This window comes from Erythranthe guttata, chromosome 6, assembly GCF_056151865.1.
Source record: "Erythranthe guttata isolate IM_541 chromosome 6, IM_541, whole genome shotgun sequence".
Taxonomy (NCBI): domain Eukaryota; kingdom Viridiplantae; phylum Streptophyta; class Magnoliopsida; order Lamiales; family Phrymaceae; genus Erythranthe; species Erythranthe guttata.
In genome coordinates this window covers 993,622-1,014,767 of record NC_142538.1, presented here as the reverse complement: position 1 = coordinate 1,014,767, position 21,146 = coordinate 993,622, and the positions used below count along the sequence as shown (strand labels likewise).

The following is a 21,146-nucleotide window of genomic DNA, read 5'->3' as shown; positions in this document are numbered from 1 at the left end:
TTCTTCATCATTTATTATCCTTTACTCCTATTTTATATCTAAATTATATTATAGATAATATAATTACAATACTTTACACAAAAAAACTAATTTCACCTTTAATTGACACAATAATAGTCATAACTCATAACTAATACACAAATAAAAAAAGAATAAAGCCAAATAAATTTTGCAACAATCAAGTAAATGAATGAAAAGAATTCATTTGCATGAATAAATAGTAAACTAAATCCAAATACATATTATTTATTACTGCACAACAAGGGAACACACATGGTGGCCACAAAAACCAGCCTCTTCCAAGTTTCCCTTGATAATTAACCTCTCTCTATATATATTTATATATTATATATTACTAAACAATAATATACATGTTAAAAAAAAAAATTAAAAAAAAAAAGAAAAAAAACTTGAACATGTTGTTGCATATATATATTAGGACAATGCATCTTCTCCCCAGGCAGCTAAACGCACAAGAAACGAAAGTACTTCTGAAGTATCCCGTAAAGAATGCGAAGCCGAGGTTTCTCTTGGAACCGACGATACAATAATCGGGTAACCTTCTCCTCTAACCCTAAGTACCTTCAAAATTAATATCAACACATAAAAAATATTTAGTTACATAATATATATGATTTTTGGGAGAAATTAGGAATAAAAGAAATATCATCTTATTGCTTGCTTATACATATATAGATATACCTTAAAGGCATCTTCATCGGTTTTGTCGTCTCCGATATAAATTGGGAGGACGTTTGCAGAATCGGAAAAGCCTAGAGTTTGGAGAAGATATAGTAAAGCATTTCCTTTGTTCCATTGAATTGATGGTCTAATCTCCATCACTTTCTTCCCTCTAGTTAGATGAAAGCTCGATGAATACTCCGACACTACTTCTCCTATTATCTCCTCAAGCGTTCCGTAATCCTGCAGTAACACACACCATAATATATATTATTTGTATCTACATATATATATTGCATTTGAAGCTACTTATATATGTATATATTTGGTATAATTACCTCATCCAAGACATGTCTGTAATGCACCGAAATACAGAACATATTGTCCTCCACAAAAGCCCCCGGTACGTCGCACGTTCTTCTTTTCAGCTCTTTTAATATCTGATCGATTTAATTAAAAGCCACAAACACTTAATTATTTTTTAATTTCTTGAAAAAACAAAAAAATAAATAATGAGAGAGACATATAATTATATATATATACCTTCTTAATGGAGGGAAGATACTCCTTTGCAGGTTGGTAGAGTGTGGTTTCATTGCCCTACAATCGTAACATTATATATTTTAGCTTTGAATCAAATTAATTTACAAGGAAAAAAATAAAAAAAATAAAACCGATCGAACCTTATCGTCGATTGTATTTGTCTGATATTTGCCATCATAAGATTTCAAATGCAGTGCTGGAGGTCCCATTATATCCATTCCATGGCTCCCAGCATAGTAAACTTCATCTAACTTTACAAATTCATGCACCTGTATATATATATATATATATAATAATATAAATAAATGTAATTAACTAATATATTGTGATGGATAATATATAAAAATAATTAATTAATTATTTGATGTTAATTATATTACCTTGTCTCGACTCCTACCACTTATTATAGCAGTCGGAAATAACCTCGCCACCTCACGTACAGCTGATCGCATCTGAATTAGGGTTCACCGAAACTTTTATTAATTAACAATCTAACTATATAATTCAGGAAATGAAATTTAAAAAAAAAATTAATATTTTTTTTTTATATTTAATATTTACCGGATCAGACATGAAAGCGCGATCGGGATCATTAACGATGGGCGAAAGCGTGCCATCGTAATCCAAAAACACGACTACTTGCTTTCCTTTTACGGCGCTTGTCATTCGATCAAATGATGATATTGCACAAGGGTGTTTCTCCTGATGAACAACACATGCATGAACCAAATATTTTTCAATTAATTAATTAATTAATTACGAAATTAGAAAATAATTATATATTAAATTAGGATATTTGGACTGACCAGCCAAGAAATATATGTTGGATCTCCATTGGAATCTTCACTATTGAAATTACTAGGCCCATCAACTTGAGGCCCAGGTAGCCATTTCTCCATATTATTTTCCTTCACCATAACTTTATCTGCAATAAAGTATTTCACATTCAAATTAAAGAAAACAAAATAAAAAATTACATGATTTTGACATAAAGTAACATCTTTATAAAAAAGATTTAAGTCAGACTCACATGACTCAACGTTACATGGCTATTGGAAAAAAAAAACTGTCCGAAGATTAAAAATAATAATTAATTTTTTGGCGGGTCTTAATCAAATTATCACATCCTAATTTTCAATTAACACCGACATGCATGATAATGAATATGTGGACATATTTTTCAACCACCACATACAATACAAGCTGATGTGTACATTATTAATTAATTAATTAATCATCCTAAGTTTAGTTATAATTTGTGTTTTCATGCATGCACTTTGACTCCACAAACCTCAACTGCCACTTCCATTATTTGTTCCCTCTTCACACACACACACACAAACACGTGTGCGTGCGTGTGTGTGTTTGGATGAATTTATTACTATTAAAAAAAAATCTTTAGAAACTAATGTTATAACCAGGAAAAACTTCAAAACAAGGACGGAGTCAAATATAAAAATAAATATTAGAAAATAAATATAAAAGCAAAGTTGAAAGACTTGGTGGGCCAATAAGTCAACATGGGCCTGGTTAACCCGGTCAACAGTGGGCCCACAAGAAACACGTGTGCGGCGGAGGCACCGCCCATAACTACCTTATATAACAGAAAAAGCACCGCCATATACTATCCCCAATCATCCAACTAGTGCGTGAATTTGTTTTCCTTTTTAAAAGTTAAGTGTCGTGCTTACAACTCGTAGTAAAGCGCGTGGAACAAGTGAAACAAGAAACGGACGCCAACCGCTTTTATTGGTCTTTTCTCTAATAGGGCCAGGCCAAACCCCCAATAATATAAAAATTAATATATAATTTTTTTTAATGTAAAATTAAATAATAAAAAAGAACAACTATATTTCTTATTCTGTTGAGACAAACAGAGAATTAAGGAAACCATCAAGAAAAACGAATCAAGAAACTGAGCATTAGCGTGTTTGAGTATGTTATTTTATCTGTTTGCGTGAAGGTAGAAGAAAGAACACACACACCACAAGGGCACATAAATATAGATACATATATATATATATATATATATATATATATATATGTGTGTGTATATATATGAGAATAAAGAAATAAGAGACTTACAAAAAAAAATCTTGAGACAAATTAAACAGAGCTTCAGTTGTGACGGAGACACACGCCAATATCTAGAGAGAGAGAGAGAGAGAGAGAGAGAGAAGGGGAGTAGGGTGCTAATGTATGAGTATTTATAAGTGCGGGGTTTAATTTTAGGGCAATAGTCAAAATCAACGGTCAAGATTTTAGTTATAATTGATTTTGAATGGACTTTTGGTGTTTTTATTCCGGATTTTGTGGGGGAGTTAATGAATTCCATTCATTGGGGTAGAAGACTTACCTTAATATCCTTCTTCCCAAATATATTATATATTCAATCATTATTTTTTCTCATATATTTGGTCGTCAATGATTCTCAAATACTACATACGACTAATATTAATATATAATAAGATTTTTTATATGTTTAATTCAAATTTTATATCTTGTTTTATTTAAGGTAATTAAAATACAAATATTTAGAGTATATTTCCATTGAAGCCTTTGCACGTGCACAAATAATCATTAGGGATTTGGATTACAATTTACACATGAAAGCACATGTAAAGGGAACATAACATATGAGGTCAAATCCTTAATTTGAAAATCCTTAATAATCTACCTAATCCATGTTTTTCTATGATTGTATATTTTCTTTATAGGAAAATTATATTTTTTAATCAAAAAATAAGAGGAGACATACAAGATATACAACAATAATGAAATTTCCGACATGTCTAATTTACGCTATACCTGCGTATTTCACCCGCTATACGATTGACCTACACAACATAAAAGATTTCAAGAAGAAGAGCCAAAGCCAACAAATACATCAACTTATAAACCATGTAGTTTTGTCCAAATAATATAATTTCATAATTTTCACATATGTATCGGACATCAGACCAAAAAATGTACCGATTTCTTATCTTAATCGTTTTCCCCAGTCAAAAGAAACTATGTCTGCAAAAGGAAAAAAAAAAAAAAAAAAACTAGGCCAACTTCAACGGTAGCATAAACTATGCACTGTCATAGGACAGTAGTTAGTGTTGTCGCTTTTGTGAAATCGGAAAAACCAATAAACAGTTGTTGTATCTCCACTATCGGTGCGTCTAGTCATTTGAATATCTTTTCGAAGTTGAACTGTATTTACAGCCTGAGCTCTCTCAACCAAGGCTATATATATCTCATATAATAAAAACTACTTTTTAGGAACACTGTTTTACCTCTTGTTCAGCATTTTCTTTATCAGGCACCGTTGGAATCTCGTTACCTTCTGTTATCACCTGAAGAAGTTCCAACGGAGTAGCTGCTGGATCCAGCTCTAGGCAACCTTCCGGAACATCTTGAGCTTCTGCACTCGTAAGCAAGTGGTACGGGACTCTATGAGAGAATCGAAACATCTCTTCCTTGGATATCTTTCTTATCAGTTCTTGGTCCAAATTAGGGCGAAAAACTGTCTTGAAACCGACAACTTTAACAAGAGGAGCAACCCGTACACCCTTTTCTTCGTTATAGTCATCAAGCACAGTCACCATCTCGTATTTGTGTATAACTTCATCGGGGGTGTGTTCGTTCCAATCAGACGACCAATTCTTGTACAGTGCCCAAACATCATTCTTTTGGGGGAATATCAAAATGCTCCCACGTGGGCCTTTTGTCCATTTGACTTTCTGCGAGAAGGAGTTGATAGATTTGCACGGCTCGTATTTACCGATCCTGAATTCTCCACATGTTTTGTAGAAACCCGATCCTACCCAGTCCATAGTGCTGAATTCAGTGGTGATTTTCGAGTTAAGCCAACTAATCTTCAACTTAAACGGCTTCCTAGAAATCACCTTGCTAATCAGAGCATAGAAACGCGGCATGCCATCATCATCGTCGTACGAAGCCCAAACCTCGTTTTCTCCAAAGGAACTTTCGGCTCTGTCCTGGTCAAAATCGTGAAAATCAGGATCTGGAACACTCATCAAAGGATCTGCTGGATCCTCTACACTAGGCGCATTCGCATTTTTATCACTTTTTTCATCAACACTATCGCTGCTGCTTTTACTTCTCTCCTTCTTGCTCTTCTGATTCGTGTTTTTCCTTTTTCCCGCAGCAGCTTTCGCTGTTGTTGTGTCTGACCTCCAATTGCTTAGCTTATTTAGAATCTCCTTTCGAGCCTTTACAACCAGCATTTTACGGGTTTCGACAGGTGTCAAATCTCTAGTACTGTTTGAACGGCAAGTGGTGGAGAAACCGTAAATTCTTGACCCTGGTAAACTTCCACTACCCATTCCAAAGCCGCCATTTCCCTGAGCCGTATTAAACCTTATACCAAATCTACTACTATCATCGTCTAGTTTTCTCTGTTTAAAAGACCCCTCCCACCCTGCAGATGAATGTGATTCGTTATATGCTCTCTTCAATTTATCCTGTGCCTGCTGAACAACATTGGCTGCTTTCGCAGCTACAGAAGGATCCGTGCGAAGCGAATCATGCTGGTAGTGTGGGTGTCTAAACGGGTTCGAACTTGCTTCACATGGTCCTGATGATTTCTTGGGAACCGGAATATTCCTTCCTGGATCAAAAGCATTTCGACTAGGGACACGTTCTTGATTTGATGATTTAGTAAAATTATAAGGGGGATCTGTCTCGGAAGCAATAAATGCTTCGTTACAATTGGGACAAAGGAGAGTGTTGTTGAGATAAATCTTCAGATACTCGTAGTGCATCTTGCACCTTTGACAGATGGTCCAAAAAGTATCATTCCTTTGATCGGACGGAATCGGATGTGCTCTAGAAGATTCCTTAGCGACATTGTTTTGGGCCTTCGGAACTGATGCTGCTGCCTTGTTGGGAAAGCTGAAAACTCCGTTTCGCCTGGCCTGTGCTGATGGACCACCACCACTATTCATCTGAACTTTTTGTTGAAGTCCTTTCAAGCCCCGTCTTTGATTGTATGCCAATCTCTTCGCCTTATCCGACAACAAACTCCAGGCCTCTGAAATAAGCTTAAATGCACCATCAGCACAAACCGATTTATTTTTATCGGGGTGCAGCGAGAGAGCCAATTTGCGGTATTGTTTTCTTAATGTTTCATCATCTACTGATGGGGTCACACCGAGCACTCCGTACCAGTCGGTTTCCCCACTTATTTTATTCTCTGCAGAAACGTACACATCGAGTGTTGTCAACATTTGGGAAATACCATCTAAACCTGGATATAAAGTTTGCGCCTTCAAGGCAAATTTTTTTGCACCGGCAAAATCCTTTTTTTCTAACTTTCCCTCGGCAATCGATTTTGCCCTTAGGGCTTCATCTCTGTTGCACTCCATGTTTTTTCCAATCGTCTGCCTCTTACAAGTTTCACCTTATTATTGACACTACTGCAACAAACAATTCGAACGCCAAAAGACCAATGATTGGTCCTGAGTGCTTGGACAACAAAGATCTTCCTTAAATTTTAATTTTCGAATACCTGTCTCACACAAAATACAAAGTATGTTTAGATGGAAAGGCAAGTGATAATCATACAGCGGTGTTAACTCAAGAATGCTTCAACAAATCAGATTCTGATAGATACAACAAGCGAAATTTATCGGCATCCCAAGTTACAATAAAACACCAAGCAAACCATGAAAGACAAGAATCAAATCAATGGATTCAAATAGGGTATATTCCTTCATGCTCAAGAAGCATATCATCAAAACATAAGTTTCTTCTGAAATGGCATAATTGATTGGTCATTAAGTCGTGATCAATTGCTGCAAAAACTCAATCATCATAGCCGAGAAATTAAGGACGAGATTGAACAACACATTACAAAATGTTGCAAAAGAACATGAATAATACCAATTGTGCCCGAAACACCATTACTAATTACTCATAGGAAATTAGCAAATCAGAATTTATTAATAAAATGACATCACTTCCAATCATGATTTCCCAGTGGTTCAATGATTTGTCATATAATTACAATCGGAACTTGCCAACATTGCCTGAACAAACAAGAACCACTATAGCACCCACTACGAAACTAATGGAAACATGGAAACAAGACACACACACACACACACACACACACACACACACACACACACACACACACACACACACACACACACACACACACACATTACAGCAAATCAGTAAAATCTGGGAAAATAACCCTATTCACATGGCAAACTTAATTACAATGTCATTAAATAAAAGGAAAATTCCAATAATCACAAACAAAAAAAAATAAAAAACAATCAAACTGGTTTAAAATTCACAAATCGGAATCACAAACAAATTTCAAGGAAATTAACCACTGAATGGATCTGGATTGTTCAACAAACAGAAGTCGAATTCACTACTAAATTCACGTTCGCAGACTGCTCAGAAACCCTAGATTGTTCAAGCTCAACTAGAATTATTAAAATAGAATTAATAAACAGAAAAAAAGAAAATTACCCTTTAATTTCGGAAATTGAAGGAGCCGCAATCGAAAATTCGGCTGTAAATTATTTTATTCTTCCGACCAATTTGAAATGGGGGGACTGCACAAGTTTTTTTCAGTCAAACCCCCTAAACAGAGAACAAATCTGAATTGCCCAAATAATAATATCTGAAATTGAAAATATGGAGTAGTGAAGGGTTTCATTTTTTTGCTTTAAACCAAGCTTAGGGTTACCCCTAACTAGATTTGGAATTAACTGTGGTTAATTTCATCATGTGAGCCTAACTATGGTTACTTTTTACCAGAGTATTTTATTTTTTTCCTTTTTGATTTTTTTTTCTTTATTGATTTAAAGTTTTTCAGCATTTACTCATTCTTTCCAAAATTGAATAAAATCATCTCATATTCCAATTACGTATAAAATCATCAATTCTATTAATACACATTCATTTTCCATTTATACATTAACACATAATATAATTAGAGGAAAAGTATTGATATTCCTATTATCTATTTATTGTAAGTTTTATTTTAATGATTTTTTTTAAAAAGTAATTTTAATGAATTTGGATACAATGAAATATACTACTAAGATATGCATATGATGTGACAAAGTACATAAGCTAGGTTGGTAGCACATCCCAAAGAGATGTGTGAATTAATGGAAAATATTGAAGATGGGAAATGCAAACTAAATAAAGAGCTATAATATTTGAAATGCACTTCCATGTTAAATATCATTATTATTATTTAAATGCTTGGAAAATTAATCATCTTTGTATACTTCGCAATTCACCTATAGGCCCAACAAGCCTAATCGTCGGTCCTCCAAATTAGTCAAGCTTCAACGTCATCTCATAAATCAATCCTTCTAATTTTTCAATAGCTCGTGGGACTGAATCAACTTCTTTTTGACTGACATTCAACAATTTTAGAATAATAAAACGACCATGTATACTCTTTTTGAAATTAATGTCATATTTGCAGAGGAGGCCATAAGTTCTCATCAAGTAAAAACTTCAATTAATACAAATTAAAAACTAGAGAGAGAAAAAAAAATGTACAAAGTAAGTGGTTAGTTTATTAAGGAGAAATGCGAGTTTAAGAAAAAGCAGGTACGGGACGTAGAGAAAAAGTCGCACCTATTAAGAAACGGTCCCACCAAAGATTTTGTTAGGGTGGACCCGCACATACGGAATAATCGCTCGCAACAATTTTTTTGTTGCAGTAAACATTTTCGCGAAGCTTCCCTTCCATACTCACACGAGCTGCACTGTCAGTGTCGTACGACGTCGTTGACAGGTTTCTCATTTGCATGCTTGCTATTTTTTATTTATTTATTTTATTAATTCCTCAGTTTCTCTCTGCTGTGTTGGAATTGAGTATGATTTGACTGCTGTTCAAAGTGATGGTTTGAAATTCTTCTTCTTCCTTTTCCCAATCTGTTTGCTTATGAAATTTCTCGCTGTGTTGGAAGAAATTCAATTACAGTTTGATGCCCGCTTTGTGTTTGATTTATGTCTTACAAGAAGTGGCTACTATTTCAGTTTGTGCTTTTTTCTATTATAACCATTGGAATTGAATATGATACGTACATTTGTTTTCTCATTTATGTTTCCAGAAATCAGACGTCCTTTGTTCTACGTACTCTCGTTTGAGTTCGAGTGATCGATGAATTACCACAGTTACAAGTTTGTAAGGTTAGTTGAACATAATTGTTTGTGGTTTTAGGTAACATTTGTTCAATATTGTTCTGTTTCCAACGTTAGAATCTCATGTATTTGACCGTACAGGTTTCAGGATTCGAAATCGGGGAAAAGTTTTTACGAGCAAACTCCGTCTAATGGCGGACTGCAACTGGCTAAACTTAAATCAGCGCTATCTTCAGTTTCGAGCAAATTTCAGAGATGTTTAGAATTTGGCTCTGAAAGAATCAAAAAGTTTACGGGATCCATAAGAAGCTTCTCTTCCGGAAAGTTCCTAACGGATGACGAGGGGTCTAGGAATAAAATCCTCGATCCACAAGGATCGTTTCTGCAGAAATGGAACAAGATTTTTGTACTGTCGTGTGTCATTGCTGTCTCGTTGGATCCCCTGTTTCTCTACATTCCCATTATCAACAACGACAAAAAATGCCTTGATTCGGATAAAAATTTGGAAATATCTGCAAGCGTTTTACGATCATTTACTGATATATTTTACGTCGTACACATTATTTTCCAATTCCGCACTGGTTTCATTGCCCCTCCCTCGCGTGTATTCGGGAGAGGTGTCATAGTTCAAGATTCCTGGGAAATAGCAAAAAGATATCTGTCTTCCTACTTTATCATCGACATTCTTGCTGTTCTTCCGTTTCCTCAGGTTATATATATATATAGAAAAAGACATTTCCTCAGGTACAAAGTAGTTCCTGTCGTGGAAATTTCATCCATGTATTATTACTTTTGCAGATTGTAATCCTCATCATAATTCCGAAGTTGAAAGGTGCAAGATCACTCAACACGAAGAATTTGCTGAAACTCGTGGTGATCTTTCAATATGTACCGAGGGTTCTCCGAGTGTACCCTTTATATAGAGAAGTCACTAGAACTTCCGGCATACTCACCGAAACAGCGTGGGCTGGAGCTGCATTCAATCTTTTCCTTTACATGCTTGCCAGTCACGTAAGAGTGCATTCTAAGCGTTCATTTGGGGGTTTATTAAATTGATCCGTCATTCATTTTTTGCTATTTTGTCAGGTGCTTGGAGCCTTCTGGTATTTATTTTCAATAGAACGTGAGACTACTTGCTGGGAGAAAGCTTGTGGGAATGGATCTGCATGCAGAGAAGCTTCATTTTACTGTGGGGCTGACCACACCGGATTCAGCCAAATATTGAATGAGTTCTGCCCTGTACAGAATGCTAATGCCACACTCTATGACTTTGGGATATTCCTCGAAGCCCTTCAATCCGGTGTTGTTGAATCAGAAGATTTTTCTAAGAAGTTCTTTTATTGTTTCTGGTGGGGACTGCAGAATTTAAGGTATCTATCTATCTTCAACGTAGGAAACTAACGTGCTTTGTGGTGTTTTAGAGGTTCCGGTCTCGTTAGGTAAATTTTCGTTTTATCGAATCTTGCAGCTCCCTTGGCCAGAACCTTCAAACAAGTACCTTCATCTGGGAAATCTGCTTTGCAGTTTTCATATCTATATCTGGCTTGGTGCTATTTTCGTTTCTGATTGGAAATATGCAGGTGAGTTATTCTTCTATGTTGGGATATACTAGATAGGTTTGCTTATACTAACATAGGTTGTAATGAAGCGCAAATATTGGTGCAACAGACATATCTGCAGTCGACAACACTGAGATTCGAGGAGATGAGGGTCAAAAGGCGAGACGCGGAGCAATGGATGTCTCACCGTTTGCTTCCCGATAGTTTAAGGGAGCGAATCAGAAGCTACGAGCAATACAAATGGCAAGAAACCAGAGGTGTCGATGAGGAGAATCTTATTCATAGTCTCCCCAAAGATCTCAGAAGAGATATTAAACGGCACCTCTGTTTGGCTCTTCTCAAGAGAGTAAGTTTATTTCGAAAGCCGTGCATGTCATATAATCATCATATATGAAACGTTAAATGTCATTTCAATTTTGTCGGTATTGTTATGACTTCAAATGTGATTTTGACCCCTTCTCAGTCTGAATTTGTCAAAAATCGAAACTTCAAATATGTAGTCCTTTGAGTTGGCCTTATAATTCAACTTGAATTAGCTAAATTGGATGTCGACTGAGAGAGTGATGCATAAGTGAGCTACACTTTGGATCTCAAAAACTCAAAGCATAAAAACTGTAGGTGGTGTTCATTTATTCATGCATATTTTTTCTCAACCAACATCCGGTCTAATTGATTCAAATTGGATTAGAAAATCGACTCAAAGGACTACAAATTAGGTGTATTGAGTTTTTTCATTAAGAAGAAGGGTCAAAATCACATTTGATGTCGGAACGGTACCAGTAAAATTGAAACGGGGATTACTAAAAAAAATTGGAAGCTGAATACTTTAAGCTTTATCATTCAGGTACCAATGTTTGAGAAAATGGACGATCAACTATTGGATGCAATGTGTGACCGTCTCAAACCGGTACTCTACACCGAGGAAAGCTACATACTGCGAGAGGGTGATCCAGTTGACGAAATGCTGTTTATAATGCGTGGAAAATTGTTCACCGCGACAACAAACGGAGGAAGAACTGGGTTTTTCAATTCAGATTATTTAAAAGCCGGAGATTTTTGTGGAGAAGAGCTCTTAACTTGGGCACTGGACCCCACTTCATCTTCGAATCTCCCCATCTCCACTAGAACCGTGCAGGCCCTATCTGAAGTTGAGGCGTTTGCTTTAACAGCCGATGATTTGAAGTTTGTGGCATCTCAGTTTCGGAGGCTGCACAGTAAGCAGCTGCGTCATACGTTTAGGTTTTACTCGCAGCAGTGGAGGACTTGGGCAGCTTGTTTTGTGCAAGCGGCGTGGCGGCGGTACTGCAGGAAGAAACTGGAGGAATCTCTTCGCCGGGAAGAGAATCGATTGCAAGATGCTTTGACTGAAGGTGGGACGCCAGATTCTCCAAGTTTGGGTGCGGCGATGTATGCCTCTAGATTTGCGGCTAATGCGCTTCGAGGTTTGCGGAGTAATGGTACGGGAAAGATGAGAATGAAGCCAGGGAGAATATCTCCCATACTGCTTCAGAAACCGGCTGAGCCAGATTTCAGTGCCGGCGACGAATGAATATTATTTAACTTCGATTATTCTTTCATTTAAATTTTAATTTAATTTAATTTTTTCTTCTACTTCACTTAGTGTATAAATGTATCGCTAAGTCTGGAAAGGCAAAAAAAAAAAATCATTAAAAAAAAGGGTTTTCAATTGCATACAATTCTGACTGTACAGAAACAAACATATCCTAATTAACGAAAAGGTGCACCTTGTGAAACTTGATCAGCAGCTAGTTAACATGGGAGGATAACATGAGAGGCTTCAGTTCTGCCTTTACCTTTGCGTACTGTTGGCTATTTAAAATGGTATCGAGCATCGAGACAGCTTTCGCAACATGCTTCCCTTTGTTCAGCATCACACAGCTTGCCCTGTCACACAAAAAAGGCAGCAATTCATTACATCCTAGTCATTGATTCTTTATCCTCAATAATACTACACAATTCTTTTTTCACAAAGAAAAATATAAATTAATAAATAAGCATTCGTATTACTGTTTACCTCCTTCCATTTGCTGCATCTGTAATCTCTGCTCTAGTAGGCACACCTGTCTTCACAAGTGTCTCAAGAACTTGTGTCGCCAATATAACTGGCACATGTGCAGCACTGCAAATAGAAATAATCTCATCTTGTATATCGGCCAGCTTCTCCCACCCACACTCCACTGCAAGATCTCCTCTAGCAATCATCACTCCTAAAGGATTTGAAGATTTCATCGCCTCGAGTATTAACAGTGGCAGTTTCTCAAATCCACCTTTAGTCTCGATTTTCAACACAATCCCCAACTCCGAAATTCTTCTCTTTGCTAGTTCTTGGTGCAAGGCAACAATATCATGAACATCTCGCACAAACGAAATACCCACCATGTCAGCATGTGCAGCCACAAAGTCGAGATCCATAAGATCCTTTGAAGTGAGACCTTCGTACCTAATATCACTTTCAGGTATGTTTATGGATTTCTCCGAGCCCAGTTTGGTACCTTTCAGACCAGCATGCGTAACTTTCACCACAACTTCCGAAATGCTAGTTCCTTTAATAACCCCCCATATCTTTCCATCATCAAAAGCAATAGGGTCTCCAGGTTTGACGGAATCGAATAGATAACCAGACGGGCAAGTTATCTTGTGGGACCCGATTGGTGAACGAGGTAATGTATCATTCTCATCTGAACTATCACGAGATATTACTAGTAAATCGCCAACTCTAAGCCTAACGAATTGCTCCACAGGGGGAACATCAACCACAAAGCCAACTGGAGAGTTTCTTCCCTTCTGCTTGACATGCAACGTCGTGCCAGACTCAACATAGGCCGTGTTGTTGCACTCTGCCATGAATCCAACACCAGAAAAAACGGGATACTTGCTTAAAATCTTAAGAGTTCTTCGCTTTCTACGGGCATCGGAGAATATGACAGAATCATCAACTTCCAGCTTATTGAGAAATTCTTGGCCATCCACTTGCAGAATAACGTCAAGGGATAGGTGAGGTGGCGGGGGGCCAGCCCCTCGTGGGACAATCCAAACTTGGGCTGGGCGTATCATACTACCAAATGCATTCTTTCGAGGGGATATTTTCACCACACATGGACCATCTTTCAGCGTTCCTGTTCGAAGCTTTGGTCCAGCTAAGTCCATGAGTATCCGACAAGGTTTCTCCAGATGTTGAGAGCATTGCTTCACCGTTCTGATTATCTCACTCCATAATTCTGGATCTCCATGCGCACAGTTGATACGGAAAATGGTGGTCCCTGAATTGATGAGATCGGGTATATGTGTATCGTTTTCCACTGCCTCGTCACCAACTGTTGCCATGATATGGCCCATTTTCTGCGCTTGAAGTGCTCCCAGAAGTAGGTCCCTATTAGAAGAGGCTCTTTTCATCAGTGCAGTCATTCCCAGTTCCATTTTTTTATAGCCCGAGTTTTTATGAACAGGAAGCTCTTTGTTGGGAACGCTTAAGCCGACAAGGGAATCTAATCTTGAGGCATTTAGCATTTGGATACATGCAGCAAGACTTGAAAGAACATGTGCATTTACAGTCTCTAAATTCAAAAGCCCAACAGAAGAAAGCTCTTCTTTCATCTCTTCTATATCCAGGCTTTTGAGTGCCAAATAGTGCAATAGGTTAGTCGCACATGCGGCGTAATTTCTGCCAATTAAATGAAGAATTACATTAGTTTAGGGAACTGCAATATGGGTAGTTCTTAAATAACACTATTACAGAAGTACCCTATACAACTGCAAAAATATGAGTAAGCATTTCTGAAAGACACCCTCGAAAAGGTATCTAATCAGTGTATTTCGAGGTGATGCGTGGAAAAAGAACAATCCTGATCGAGAAAAGTATCACTGCATACCTGTGACACATTTTAAGCCTTGATGCATTCCATTGTTCCATTGCTAGAATGTGCAATTGAACCGCCTTCAGCTTATCATGAAGAGTCTCCTCGTCTCCTAATTTTGAAATATTTGTTTGAAAATCAACACCCGATTGCACAAGGGAGGGAGATGTTCCCTTTCTTGGCTCCTTTAGGTCATCCTCAGAAAAGAGAAACACTTGATCATCAGTAAAATGAGGTGAATGAGCATCATTTTGTTCAGGTGGCATGCTATATGCAGCAGTTCTCGAGGTGAGTTTCCCTCGGCCTTGACAAAGAAATATGTGACTTCTAGAAGATGAGACTTCAGTGCCATATTTAGATGGAAGAATGACGGAGTTTCCGTACAAGATTGGCGGGGTGAAATCAGGAAACTTCGCCTGCAACGCAGAATAAAAAGAAATTTTCTAGGATCAGTAACTCTGCTAAACTCTATAATTTGATATATTCGGAGAATCACGGTCACTAACAGTCTGAAGTTGAAACGGGGAAATTGAAATGATAAAAGAATGTTAGCAAATAGCAATGATTGTAAGCACCTCTTTAAGGACACAACTGGAAAAACAGAGTAAAATGCAACACCAAAGAGAAGGAGACTCACATGATCCAAACGTGATATCGGTTCAGTTACAGAGCAAACTGAAACAGCTCCTGTCAACATTATCCAAGATGTATAGCCTGCAAAACAATAAAATAAGTCGATTAATCGACAATTCCAAATTTAACGAATCAAATAAAGCTTAGTATTGTGATTCACAAGGATTTGACAATATAAAGAAAACAGGTCACATAAAATAGAAATTCAACCAGCTGCTATGGACATTAAAATACACATGTAAAAAAACAAACGATGTTAAAATGATTGGATTATTCGTCAGAAGCTCAATTTCGAAGCTTGGAACATCTCCAAGCCTAGAAAATAAACACAAGAGTCTCGAAAATTTCCGAAACCCTAAAAGACAGGCAAAGAAGACGCATACCGTCACGAAGCTGCCGCGAAATATGGAAGGTTCCGGCACAAATCCGAGCGTCGAGAATCCAATATGAATCGCTAATGTTTTCTCTCGATCTGTGTGTAAATGATTATATGTATATAAATTCTGTGCGAATGGAAAACTAATCAATTTATCAGGGGAGGAAGGAAGGAAGGAGATGAATGGGAGTGTGGAGGGCGCGTGCCAGATTCTGTTTTAGTAGTAACAAAAGGAATCAAAGGCTGTGCGGTATTAGTATCTTCATAAACACGCTTTTTCCTTTAAGTCGCTACCATCTTGAAACCCGATTTCAATAATTCAAGTTAGGGACATTCAATTTATTTTTATGCGATCTTAGACCCTGTATATTTGTCATAGTAATCAGATTTTGACCCCTACCCTATATCCAGATTTTCACTTTACCCCCTCAACAAATTTCTGTTTCACGATTTAGCCCCCCAAAAAATTCTATTTGAGAAGATATTATTTACTTCATATTTTTATGCTAAACTCGATGAAGATTATATAGGTTGAATTTTTACCGTTCATCAATATGGGTTTGTGGGTGTTTCTGTGTTATGAATGGTTACGAGAGTAACATATTAGGGAACTATGTTACTTTTACTACACTCCCTTTTAGACTTTTAGTCATTTATTCAAGAAATACCTCGAAGAAATAGTTGATGAAACAAACGATTTCTTAATATATAAAATATACTCGTTCGCAAATCACAAACCGTAACCGAGTCCAATATCCAAATTACAGAACAACCAACATGGAATAGTGAGGCAATTAAAATCAGATCCTCCAATAATTAATTATATAAAATCGACAAAAGAGTAAAAACTAGTCTATAAACGGGCTGCTATTTAACAATCACGAAGAGATTCCACCTCGTTCTTCACGAAAGATGGCAATGCAAAGGCAGCCTTATGAATCTGTCATCAATCATTCATACACAAACAGTAGTAAGTGAATGAAACATGGATTCGTAATCTCTAACAGTGAAAAAATATGATATAAATATTATTGCAAATACATTCCGATTAACTGCTAACGCTTATACAAAGAAGAGAATATACCTCAGAGTTGTAAAACATAAGTTCCCTTCTGTAATGAAGTGCGTCCTCTAAATTTTCGATAGGATTGATAGGGTGCAAGAAATCAACAGACGGAAACCCCTCTGTTGAGCATAACACAAATCCTATAACACCACTGTAAACAACATGCAGAAACTATAACAACCGTATCTTGCAAACTACAAGTTGATAACAATGCTAAGCATGCCACACACAAAAAAAAAAAAAAAAAAAAAGAAAAAAAGAATTTACCTGGGATATGTAGGGACACTAGCCCACGCATAACGAACAGAACCTTTGAATATTTGGCGGCACAAAGAAACCATATCTTGAATAAGATGAGTATGAAGCCACATACTTTCTGCCATGTTACAAAGAACACCACCTGGCCTTAATGCTCTCGCAATGCTCTCGAAAAATGGCCTCTCCACTAACTCCTGAGCAGGACCTGCACACAACCAAATCCCATTTAAAAAAAAATTAAAAAATCTTTAATAATATCTAGGCAGGTACAATTTGGGAGTGTCATACGTACCAACAGGGTCCGATGAATCAACGATAACTGCATCGTACTTCCCTTGAGGTGCATGCCGTAGAAAATCAATAGCTGTGAAGAACACAACTTATTAAGCATAAAACTAGATCATTAATTAAAGAAGAATGATCTAAACTAAACTTTGTTCGTGCAGAATCAATCAAACGATTCTGGACAGTTGTTTGTGTACATACGTGTTTGAGTGAGTGGTTTTGAGGAACTAAAGCAGAATATATATGATCTAAACTAAGCTTTGTATGTAAGTTCTCAGATTTTGTGCATACCATCACCAACATGAAGGTGCACACGAGGATCCTCAAAACCCATAGCTAACTCTGGAAAAAATTTATTGCTTACCTGTAAAACAGACGACAAATATAACTATGAGCACGAGAGATTCGTATGAAGAGAAGCTTTGTTACAAAATATGGAAGAATTTCGATCACTCACGTCTATGACCATTTGATCTATTTCGCAAATATCAATCAGCTTTACAGAGCTGTGACGACAAATTTCCCGAAGAACTCCACCGTCACCACCGCCTACCACCAAAACCTGCATTCCCATGGAAGAGAGATAAGCATAAAAGTAAATATATTAAGATTAATGGAGCATGAAAAACTAATAATTTGAATCATGTTGTGTTTAATAGATCCACTGATAATCATCCTGTGCGTGAAGAGTGAAAATCTGTAATTCTTAAGATGAAATTTATTCAACCGGAAACGAGAAAGAAGAAGAATTAGAGAGCAGAACTCAATATAGTTGCAGAAAAAAAAAATCAATATAGTCGCAGCCACTTCCATTTTAAAGATGAAATCTCAACTGCAAAAGCAGTTACTGATTTCCCAACAAGAACTAGTCACGATTAAGAGTATTAAAGCTCAAAAACGTAACGCATGGAACAACAATCGGTGGTGTTGTAAAACAACAGAATCCGTCAAAAGTGCTTTTGAATGAAAACAGAAACAAGGAATTACATTTGTCGGAGACTGAATTGAACAAAGGGGGAGATGGGTTATCATCTCCTGATATGCGCATTCGTCTTTCTCAGTTAATTGAACAATGCCATCAAGCACAAGCACTTTCCCATATGCTGAGGACTGCAAGTGTAAGAAAGGTCAAAGTGCTTCGTAATATGCAAAATTATATAACTGCACTAATACACAGTCAAGGAAAGATGCTGAACCTGGAAAACCATAACTTCTTGGTACTTTGACTTTTCCTTGAACAAAACTTTTTCCACTTTCAGGGAGTGTGCTTCTCCTACAAGAATACGTGCCTCGATTAGGTACAGAAATTATTAGAAATTAATTACAATTTACAAATATGTAACATCTGCTCTTTCCTGGCCTCAATTTGCAATAATCGTGACTCAGATATAGGCTTGACACATAAATCCGATTTGTATGACAGACAAAAGATTGGGTCATCAAATGAACTGGATTTCTTCCCACACAATGAGATGTGAACCAACTTCGGTAAATTTATGTATTTACGATGAAGTAGACAGTGTTCAACATTTCCAGAAATTGTCATAAATCAATATTAAACGATGAAGTAGACAGTGATTCAACATTTCCATAAATTGTCATAAATCAATATTAACCAATTCATATTACTGTTATTGAATCAGCATAGAGACGTTATACTATACCTGGCCACATGGGGTTGTTGAAATACACTTCCGTCAAATTTGCATCTGTAATAAATATCGGGGAATCAGCAATTTATCTAAACCATTAAAATATATGACAAAAACTATGGTCAAAACTACGGAGTATATCCGAAGAAAACCAGAGGGGGTGCGTTGCAGAACATCGAAACTCTGCCACCACCACCACAAAGGAGACAAAACGAAAAACACATAGCAAATATGGTATTAATACCAGAGGATGATTGATGTTCAGAGAACCATCCAGAAACAACCGTCGAATGGCATATGGCATCAACTTCAGGATCAGATGCCTTAGCTTTCAGACAACAAGATGGAATAACAACAGCCTCGTCTGAACAATTGGCACCGTTCTCCCTCACATCCAAACCTTTTCCTGTGCTGCCCTCCATATATTATCCGTTTCTCAGTCTCTGATTGCCAAGATAAACCAAATCAAACATTCACACCAAAACAAAACCGAAGTTCGAAACTAGGAAAAATAAAAGGTTAAGAATTAGAGACCAGCACCTAAACCAACAAAATATACAGATCAAAGTGAAGAATAAAAATGTCTTGATAACAAGAATTGCTAACACAATATAACAGAGAGAATCTAACTGAAAGAAAAGGAATAAGAATAGGCGGAAGAAGTTATTGAAGGAATCTAAGTGAAAGAAAAGGAAAACAATAAAAAACCAGTTCAAGTAAAAGGCTAGAAAATATAACACAGAAAGAGCAGGAGAATCTTTACGCTATCTTCAATAATAATTAAAACTCTTTCCTTCTTGAAACAGAGAGAATAATCGAAAATCAAATTTGCTTGGTTACCATTTATTTTAAAAGAGAAAAAAAAAAAAAAAAAAAAAAAAAAAAAAAAAAAAAAACAGAGTGAAAGTCGAAAGTCGAAAGTCAAGTAAGCAATAAATATTCACTGTAATCAATTACTGATTACTAAAACAAATTGATGACGAAAGAAGAAAAAGCCAGAACCAATAGACTCCATGGATTTTAGTTATAAAATATTCCAAGTTTCTCAGAAAATAATTAGTTCAAACATCGCCTACAATAAATATCACAGCTTTGAAATTACGCTTCCATTGCTTGTATAAGATCGCAATTCATACCTTTTTTTCCCCAAACGAAATCACTGTTTCTGCGTTCACACTAGAAAAAAAAAACGAGCTAGGGTTCTCCGAAAATTCGATAAATTTACTGAAAGCTCACTAGCAGTTATCACCCCCAAAAGGAAAGAGAAGGTCGCACTTTGCTACGTATAAAATGCATGAACAGAGAGTAGAAAGAAATCATTGACATTGACATTGACATACCTGCAGCTCTCTGTGGGCGGGGCGATTAAAAGGAATTGTGCAAAAGAATCGTCAGAGTTTACGAAATAAAAAATACTTTGAAGAACTTTTTTCTATTGAGCGCGAAGATCAAAACAGAGAATCAAATTTTCTCCATTGTTCTACTCTGGTGTGATAATGGAGGAGAATTTATAGAACGTGTATTGCCAGTTTTCCCCCCCAAAAGCTTGATCAGGAACTTTCAACATATATAAATAAATAAATAAAAATGTTTCCAGCACTGTGAAAATTGAAAATTGAAAATACCATTTGTCGGTGGTAAAAACACAAAATTACTAATTTGGACACTGTAAATTTTTCATATTATTTATTTGGTATTTTAGAACAGAAATGTAAATTTATATGATATATGACTGCTTATAAATATTCTGATTAATAATTCTTAAATTAAATTCGACCTCTAAACATGCGTTAAAAAGCTCTTGAGCTTGGAATTTTTTTTGGGGGGGGAATTGGATGCCAAAAGAATCCAGAAAAGTGGATTATTGATTGGGTTGTAATTAACTTTAATTAAATATTAGTTGATGGACTTTAACTTATTTTTTAAATAATATTACAGAATCTGAAAAAATGGACTGACTCAATCAATCTTTTATTTTGTTTTTTTTGTTTAAATTAAATAAATGTTGAGATGATTTGGCCCGAGTGTCAGAGAATTTGTGGTGGTGGTGTGTTCCGTGCTTACATTATTTGTCTTACACATGAA

The 21,146-nt window shown here is 36.4% G+C and overlaps 5 protein-coding genes across 8 annotated transcripts; 1 reads left to right on the top strand and 4 right to left on the bottom strand.

Moving 5' to 3' along the window:
• Positions 1 to 187: 187 nt before the first annotated feature.
• Positions 188 to 3,466, bottom strand: LOC105971635 (putative trehalose-phosphate phosphatase 7). Its single transcript, XM_088819244.1, has 9 exons — positions 3,310 to 3,466; positions 2,031 to 2,149; positions 1,786 to 1,926; positions 1,605 to 1,676; positions 1,365 to 1,493; positions 1,225 to 1,281; positions 1,020 to 1,121; positions 703 to 924; positions 188 to 582 (listed from the first exon to the last, which is right to left on the bottom strand). The coding sequence occupies exons 2-9, from the start codon at positions 2,139 to 2,141 to the stop codon at positions 436 to 438; spliced, it is 981 nt and encodes a 326-aa protein (XP_088675370.1). The 5' UTR covers positions 2,142 to 2,149; positions 3,310 to 3,466; the 3' UTR covers positions 188 to 435.
• A 612-nt stretch (positions 3,467 to 4,078) lies between these two features.
• LOC105971648 (DnaJ heat shock amino-terminal domain protein) lies at positions 4,079 to 7,987 on the bottom strand. The gene is made up of 2 exons (XM_012996505.2): positions 7,720 to 7,987; positions 4,079 to 6,742 (listed from the first exon to the last, which is right to left on the bottom strand). Exon 2 carries the CDS (start codon positions 6,597 to 6,599, stop codon positions 4,488 to 4,490), a length of 2,112 nt encoding a protein of 703 aa, XP_012851959.2. The 5' UTR covers positions 6,600 to 6,742; positions 7,720 to 7,987; the 3' UTR covers positions 4,079 to 4,487.
• An 813-nt stretch (positions 7,988 to 8,800) lies between these two features.
• On the top strand, positions 8,801 to 12,501 carry CNGC1 (cyclic nucleotide gated channel 1). Its single transcript, XM_088819243.1, has 8 exons — positions 8,801 to 9,007; positions 9,334 to 9,405; positions 9,499 to 10,066; positions 10,156 to 10,368; positions 10,444 to 10,727; positions 10,826 to 10,937; positions 11,026 to 11,262; positions 11,761 to 12,501. The coding sequence occupies exons 2-8, from the start codon at positions 9,377 to 9,379 to the stop codon at positions 12,463 to 12,465; spliced, it is 2,148 nt and encodes a 715-aa protein (XP_088675369.1). The 5' UTR covers positions 8,801 to 9,007; positions 9,334 to 9,376; the 3' UTR covers positions 12,466 to 12,501.
• A 58-nt stretch (positions 12,502 to 12,559) lies between these two features.
• Positions 12,560 to 16,116, bottom strand: LOC105971647 (pyruvate kinase family protein). Its single transcript, XM_012996504.2, has 5 exons — positions 15,808 to 16,116; positions 15,429 to 15,505; positions 14,807 to 15,207; positions 12,952 to 14,598; positions 12,560 to 12,821 (listed from the first exon to the last, which is right to left on the bottom strand). The coding sequence occupies exons 2-5, from the start codon at positions 15,486 to 15,488 to the stop codon at positions 12,683 to 12,685; spliced, it is 2,247 nt and encodes a 748-aa protein (XP_012851958.2). The 5' UTR covers positions 15,489 to 15,505; positions 15,808 to 16,116; the 3' UTR covers positions 12,560 to 12,682.
• Positions 16,117 to 16,481: 365 nt separating this feature from the next.
• Positions 16,482 to 20,726, bottom strand: SPDS3 (spermidine synthase 3). Of its 4 annotated transcripts, none has more exons than XR_016031648.1 (11): positions 20,402 to 20,601; positions 19,306 to 19,504; positions 19,074 to 19,118; positions 18,606 to 18,682; positions 18,397 to 18,519; positions 17,867 to 17,971; positions 17,701 to 17,773; positions 17,417 to 17,488; positions 17,134 to 17,329; positions 16,885 to 16,985; positions 16,482 to 16,740 (listed from the first exon to the last, which is right to left on the bottom strand). XR_016031648.1 is itself a non-coding variant. In XM_012996514.2 (11 exons), the coding sequence occupies exons 2-11, from the start codon at positions 19,481 to 19,483 to the stop codon at positions 16,672 to 16,674; spliced, it is 1,071 nt and encodes a 356-aa protein (XP_012851968.2). In that variant the 5' UTR covers positions 19,484 to 19,504; positions 20,402 to 20,726; the 3' UTR covers positions 16,482 to 16,671. The 4 variants fall into 4 exon arrangements, 3 of the variants coding, with proteins under 3 accessions (XP_012851968.2, XP_012851970.2, XP_088675368.1); XM_012996514.2 differs by having other exon boundaries at positions 16,885 to 17,017; positions 20,402 to 20,726; XM_012996516.2 differs by lacking the exon at positions 20,402 to 20,601 and adding an exon at positions 19,602 to 19,943 and having other exon boundaries at positions 16,885 to 17,017.
• Between the last annotated feature and the right edge of the window lie 420 nt (positions 20,727 to 21,146).